Raw genomic sequence first — 7,576 nt, forward strand, 5'->3', positions numbered from 1 at the left:
GATGTTACACGGGTTCTTCAGAGACTACGTGAGAACGGCCTGTTATGTAAACTCAAGAAATGTGAGTTCCATGAGACTCAAGTAACCTTCCTAAGTTATGTTATCTCCGTTGCAGGGTTCTCCATGGATCCTGACAAGTTATCTGCGGTTCTGCAGTGGCCTCGCCCAGTTGGTCTTCGGTCTATTCAACGTTTTTTGGGGTTCGCCAATTACTATAGAAAGTTTATTAAAAACTTTTCTTCCTTGGTCAAACCTATCACAGACATGACCCGTAAAGAGAATGATACACTCCATTGGTCACCTACTGCCATTGAGGCCTTTGATAGTCTTAAGACTGCCTTTGCTGCCGCTCCAGTTCTGGCTCATCCTAACCCTGTCCTGCCTTTCGTTCTTGAGGTCGATGCGTCTGAGACTGGAGTAGGTGCCCTCTTGTCTCAACGTCCTACGCCTGACGGTTCCTTGCATCCGTGTGGTTTCTTCTCTAAGAAATTGTCTCCAGCGGAGTGCAATTATGAAATTGGCAACAGGGAATTACTGGCCATAATTTTGGCACTCAAGGAATGGAGGCATCTTCTCGAGGGTACTAGCGTGCCAGTGCTCATTCTTACTGACCACAAGAATTTAACTTATCTATCTGAAGCAAAACGTTTGTCGCCCCGACTGGCCAGATGGGCGCTATTTTTGTCTCGATTTAATTATGTGGTCTCCTACCTGCCTGGTAGTAAGAATGTTAGGGCTGATGCCCTCTCTCAACAATTTTCGCCTCTGTCCAAGGAGGAGTCTGTACCTACTCCTGTTATACCTCCTGACCATATTTTGGCTACCATACATACTAATTTGACTTCTCCCTTGGGGGAGGAGATCCTGGCTGCACAAACCAATGCACAGCCTGAGAAACCTAGTGGTAAGTATTTTGTTCCTGAGAATCTTCAAACTAAACTTTTGCACACTTACCACTATCCTAAAGCCGCAGGTCACCCAGGCAATAACCAAATGATTTGGTCTGTCACTCGACAATTCTAGTGGCCAGGTCTTCGTTCTGATGTTGCTGCGTATGTTGCCTCCTGCTCAGTTTGTGCACAGAATAAGACTCCTCGACATCTTCCTGTGTGTCTTCTTCAACCTATTGCTAATGGTGAGCGTCCTTGGACACATCTTTCCATGGACTTCATTGTCGAGCACCCTGTTTCCAATGGCAATACTGTTATCCTTATGGTGGTTGACCGTTTTTCTAAAATGTCACATTGCATTCCCTTGATGAAGCTGCCTACCGCTCAGGAGCTTTCTTCAATTTTTGCCCGGGAGGTCTTCCGTTTACATGGGTTACCCAAGGAGATAATGTCGGACCGGGGTAGCCAGTTTGTCTCCAGTTTTGGCGTTCCTTTTGTGCTCAAATGGGGATCCAGCTTTCCTTCTCCTCAGCATATCACCCTCAATCTAATGGGGCTGCGGAACGGTCTAATCAAGCTCTGGAACAGTTCCTCCGTTGCTATGTCTCAGATGACCACAATAATTGGCCTGAACTGTTACCTTGGGCAGAGTTTGCTCGTAATAGTGCTATTAATGCTTCCTCCAAGTTATCCCTGTTCATGGCGAATTATGGGTTTAAACCATCCTTGTTGCCCGATTTATTCATGTCTCAGGGTATTCCGGCTTTGGAGGAGCATCTCGTTCTATGCAGCGCCAAAAGTTCCAGGCTGATCGTAGGCGTCTGCCCCCACCTTCCTACCAGGTTGGTGAGAGAGTTTGGCTGTCCTCCCGCAACTTTAACCTTCGTGTGCCTTCCAATAAATTGGCTCCCCGTTATGTTGGTCCTTTTCGAATACTCCGACGGGTTAATCCTGTGGCTTACGCTCTTGATCTTCTTCCTGCTATGCACATCTCCAATGTTTTTCATGTCTCCCTCTTGAAACCATTGGTTTGTTATCGGTTTACCACTGTGTTGCCTCGTCCCCGTCCTATCTTTGTTGACAACCATGAGTAGTATGAGGTCAGCAGCATTATTGACTCTCATATGTCCAGGGGCCTGTACAGTATTTGGTTCACTGGAGGGGCTACGGTCCGGAGGAGCGTTCTTGGGTTCCCTCCTCTGATGTTCATGCTCCCGCCCTCCTCCGATGTTCATGCTCCCGCCCTCCTCCGTGCCTTCCATGCCCGTTTCCCCAATAAGCCTTTTGTCGGGGGAGGGGTCATTGAGGGGAGGGTACTGTCAGGGTTTTTCCCTGTTGTGTTTGCCATGTCCTGCTGGCAGCCATTTTACTCACCTCTTTTCCTGACTTGGTGCATTGTGGGGGATGCTGCTCACTTCCTTCACTTCCTTTTATGGCCAGACTTGTGCATCATCCATGTGAGACAGGATGCAGTCTCAGAATTGTGATGTCATCATTTATTATTTAAAGGGCCTCTGTTCAGTATGCTTTGCCTTTGCATTGTCTGAGACCTGTTTGTGAGAGTTCCTGTGTATTACCTGGCTGCCTGACGTCCTTCCTGGTTCCTGATCCCTGGCTTGTTCCTGACTCTGCTGTTCTCCTTGTTCCTGATTATTCGCTTTGGCTCCTGACTCGGCTCGTCTGACTACCAGCTCTGGTTTTGACTCCTGGCTTATTTGACTTGAGGACATTTTATAATTTTTTTTGTTGCTATTAATAAAGGTGTGATTATATTTGCACTTCTCGTCTCAGTCTGATTCCTGGCACCCTGACAATATGTATATGTGTGTGTGTATGTATAATACATATAAAACAACCAGAGAGAATGCCGGGCGTGGTAAAGACTTAATGTAGTGATTTAGGTAATGTCCAGTCACTGTAACAGGGACAGCAAGGGTAAATCCTACTATGTAGGTTTCAGCAGTAAGGATACCTGTTCAATTACAATTACTCGGCAGACAGTCAAAACAAACAGGAAAAATGAAAGGTGTTATACCTCCCAAGCTGCGGCGTCCACAGCTTGCAAATCTGTCTCCACTTCGATAGTTTTGGCGTGTGACGTCACAGTCAGCCCCGTCTGGTAAGTATCAGAAACCTGGTGTGCGACGTCTGCGATTAACCTCCCCTGCTTTGCTATACGGGTGGTCCTGGTGGAATCATGGCATCCGTGTGCTTCTCTGGTACATCCGCTCTCAGCAGGTAAACAACCGGAAATTCCACTCTCACCTCGTAGACCCTATGGATCTGTGCAGGAGGACAGACAGCTTACATCCGTTTCTCTTAGTAAAAGAAAGGCAGGTATCCAACTGCAAATATGAAAAATGTCCCGATATGGCCAAACAAATGGCGTTCACTTTGAAGGTGGTGTTGCTTCAAAGAGGCAAAATGCAAATCAGCCAACAAGAAAGGAGGGTTGAAGCAGCAACGAAAGTACGTGAAAATTAAACTTTTATTGATGAAAAGTATTAAAATCCATGGAGGACACAGGTACAAAAATAGAACATACAGTATACGCGTTTCGGCTGGATGCCGTACTCACTACTGCTTAAGAAAACATTACACACATGCTCATTTAAAAAGGGTGTACTCTGCACCCATTGGTAAAACTAAACACACCTTACAGATGACGTAATCAAAAGTACCTGGGCTGTAAAGAACCTAATACATTTAACTCCCTGCTGATCGGTACTCAAAGTTGACTATACAATAGAGTTGATAGGAACCTATTCATAACAAATATATACAAGCAAATTGTGGAGAATGACACAATCAAGATATGCAATACAATTTTTTTTTAGTAAAGGCATTAAACTGGTGGCCTATTTGCATGGAAAAATAAAGAAACATCCACAATTAGTCAATATGATGGCTATAAAGCAAACATGGCATGCAAACTATCGAAGTGGAGACAGAATTGCAAGCTGTGGATGCCGCAGCTTGGAAGGTATTACACCTTTCATTTTTCCTGTTTGTTTTGACTGTCTGCAGAGTAATTGTGATTGTACAGGTATCCTTACTGCGGAAACCTACATAGTAGGATTTACCCTTGCTGTCCCTGATACAGTGACTGGACGTTACCTAAATCACTACATTAAGTCTTTACCACGCCCGGCATTCTCTCTGGTTGTTTTATTATTTCAGTGCTATAGGCAGCACTGCTGGGCATTGGTAATAGGCTTAATCATTTGAAGGCATATTTAATAATGGATGACTTACAATTTTACACTCTTCTACCGGTGGCTACTAGAGATGAACCTACTACGGAGTTGGCCAAGATTTTTTCTACTAGCAAATCAGATTTTGCTTTGAGTGATCTATTCCAGGACATGGACAAACTATGTATAAAATAAACCAAACTCCAATGGGACATTTGGACCCTGGGCAAATATATAGACTTGAACATAGTACCCAGAGGTCTTAGGATATCCAAATATCCCACCTTTGAGGTGGAGGACATTGATTTTGTCAACTCCTGGAATGAAATTCTTAATGAATGTTCTGCTTGATTAATGGTTCTATTGGTCGCTTATAAAACAATATTATTGAGCAATGTGAGAGAGGATATTAATGTGATACAAATTGAATTAAATAAACGCAAACATGAGGTTGATTACCCCAGATTTGATGGGGTTCTCAAAAAGTCAGTTGAGGAAGTTAAGAACATGGTAATGAACACTAAACACCCTAAGTACCTTCGGGATCAGGCAGATTATGACACAAACACTGTACATGTTTGGAATAGAACTCAGAGGTTTAATACACGTAGACTCCATAACAGAAATAGAAGTCGGGGGAGATCACGTAATAGAAATCAAGATCATAGATCAAATACTGGTCATCGGGTCACTTTCTCAGACAGTGATGCCGAACCAGGTGATGAACGATATTACTCAGACAATGACAAAAGTAATAAAGATAAACCAGGTATTTTAAAAACTGCACAGGATAATTTAGCACAAATCAACATGACATGTAACACAGCACCACCATCTGTGAGACCCAAAGATAACATCAAATACAACTCCACTATTAGTGACAGTCATCCCACAGGGTCCGCCTCCAACTGTACAGGTGCATTATATGCCCCAGGTCCGGAACCCAATAGTAGTCAGTCAGATCAGATTTCTTTCATGTAATTAGCAAGAGTCCATGAGCTAGTGACGTATGGGATATACATTCCTACCAGGAGGGGCAAAGTTTCCCAAACCTCAAAATGCCTATAAATACACCCCTCACCACATCCACAAATCAGTTTTACAAACTTTGCCTCCTATGGAGGTGGTGAAGTAAGTTTGTGCTAGATTCTACGTTGATATGCGCTCCGCAGCAGGTTGGAGCCCAGTTTTCCTCTCAGCGTGGAGTGAATGTCAGAGGGATGTGAGGAGAGTATTGCCTGTTTGAATTCAATGATCTCCTTCTACGGGGTCTATTTCATGGGTTCTCTGTTATCGGTCGTAGAGATTCATCTCTTACCTCCCTTTTCAGATCGACGATATACTCTTATATTTATACCATTACCTCTGCTGATTTTCGTTTCAGTACTGGTTTGGCTTTCTACAAACATGTAGATGAGTGTCCTGGGGTAAGTAAGTCTTATTTTCTGTGACACTCTAAAGCTATGGTTGGGCACTTTTTTATAAAGTTCTAAATATATGTATTCAAACATTTATTTGCCTTGACTCAGGATGTTCAACATTTCCTTATTTCAGACAGTCAGTTTCATATTTGGGATAATGCATTTGAATATATCATTTTTATCTTACTTTAAAAATTTGACTTTTTCCCTGTGGGCTGTTAGGCTCGCGGGGGCTGAAAATGCTTCATTTTATTGCGTCATTCTTGGCGCGGACTTTCTTAGCGCGAAATTTTTTTCTATTTCCAGCGTCATACGTGTCGCCGGAAGTTGCGTCATTTTTTACGTTTTTCGCGCCAAAAATGTTGGCGTTCCGGATGTGGCGTCATTTTTGGCGCTAATAGCATTTAGGCGCCAAATAATGTGGGCGTCAATTTTGTCTCCACTTTATTTAAGTCTCATCATTTGTTGCTTCTGGTTGCTAGAAGCTTGTTCACTGGCATTTTTTCCCATTCCTGAAACTGTCATTTAAGGAATTTGATCAATTTTGCTTTATATGTTGTTTTTTCTATTACATATTGCAAGATGTCCCACGTTGCAACTGAGTCAGAAGATACTTCAGGAAAATCGCTGTCTGGTGCTGGAACTACCAAAGCTAAGTGTATCTGCTGTAAACTTTTGGTAGTTGTTCCTCCAGCTGTTGTTTGTATTAAATGTCATGACAAACTTGTTAATGCAGAAAATATTTCCTTTAGTAAAGTACCATTACCTGTTGCAGTTCCATCAACATCTGATGTTCAGAGTGTTCCTGATAACATAAGAGATTTTGTTTCTGAATCCATTAAGAAGGCTATGTCTGTTATTCCTCCTTCTGGTAAACATAAAAAGTCTTTTAAAACTTCTCTTTATACAGATGAATTTTTAAATGAACATCATCATTCTGATTCTAATGATTCTTCTGATACAGAGGATTCTGTCTCAGAGGTTGATGCTGATAAATCGTCATATTTATTTAAAATAGAATTTATCCGTTCTTTACTTAAAGAAGTCCTAATTGCATTAGAAATTGAGGATTCTGGTCCTCTTGATACTAAATCTAAACGTTTAGACAAGGTCTTTAGATCTCCTGTGGTTATTCCAGAAGTTTTTCCTGTTCCTGTTGCTATTTCTGAAGTAATTTCCAGAGAATGGAATAATTTGGGTAATTCATTTACTCCTTCTAAACGTTTTAAGCAATTATATCCTGTACCGTCCGACAGATTAGAGTTTTGGGACAAAATCCCTAAGTTGATGGGGCTATTTCTACCCTTGCTAAACGTACTACTATTCCTACGGCAGATGGTACTTCCTTTAAGGATCCTTTAGATAGGAAAATTGAATCCTTTCTAAGAAAAGCTTATCTGTGTTCAGGTAATCTTCTTAGACCTGCTATATCATTGGCTGATGTTGCTGCAGCTTCAACTTTTTGGTTGGAAACTTTAGCGCAACAAGTAACAGATCATGATTCTCATAATATTATTATTCTTCTTCAACATGCTAATAATTTTATCTGTTATGCCATTTTTGATATTATCAGAGTTGATGTCAGGTTTATGTCTCTAGCTATTGTAGCTAGAAGAGCTTTATGGCTTAAAACTTGGAATGCTGATATGTCTTCTAAATCGACTCTACTTTCCCTTTCTTTCCAGGGTAATAAATTATTTGGTTCTCAGTTGGATTCTATTATCTCAACTGTTACTGGTGGGAAAGGAACTTTTTTACCACAGGATAAAAAATCTAAAGGTAAAAAAAGGGCTAATAATCGTTTTCGTTCCTTTCGTTTCAACAAAGAACAAAAGCCTGATCCTTCATCCTCAGGAGTAGTTTCAGTTTGGAAACCATCTCCAGTCTGGAATAAATCCAAGCCTTCTAGAAAAGCAATGCCAGCTTCTAAGTCCACATGAAGGTGCGGCCCTCATTCCAGCTCAGCTGGTAGGGGGCAGATTACGTTTTTTCAAAGAAATTTGGATCAATTATGTTCACAATCTTTGGATTCAGAACATTGTTTCAGAAGGGTACAGAATTGGTTTCAAGA

General features: G+C 41.8%; 1 protein-coding gene across 1 annotated transcript in view; it reads left to right on the forward strand.

Moving 5' to 3' along the window:
• Positions 1-3,374, forward strand: part of LOC128643792 (serine/threonine-protein kinase 10-like) — a gene marked incomplete at its 5' end in the record, with an annotated part of 161,281 nt that extends 157,907 nt beyond the window's left edge. Inside the window, one exon of the mRNA XM_053696605.1 lies at positions 3,129-3,374. Within this exon, the coding sequence (XP_053552580.1) occupies positions 3,129-3,374 (246 nt within the window). The remainder of the gene's footprint in view (positions 1-3,128) is intronic.
• Between the last annotated feature and the right edge of the window lie 4,202 nt (positions 3,375-7,576).

This window comes from Bombina bombina, unplaced genomic scaffold, assembly GCF_027579735.1.
Source record: "Bombina bombina isolate aBomBom1 unplaced genomic scaffold, aBomBom1.pri scaffold_769, whole genome shotgun sequence".
In the NCBI taxonomy this organism is placed as follows: Eukaryota; Metazoa; Chordata; class Amphibia; order Anura; family Bombinatoridae; genus Bombina; species Bombina bombina.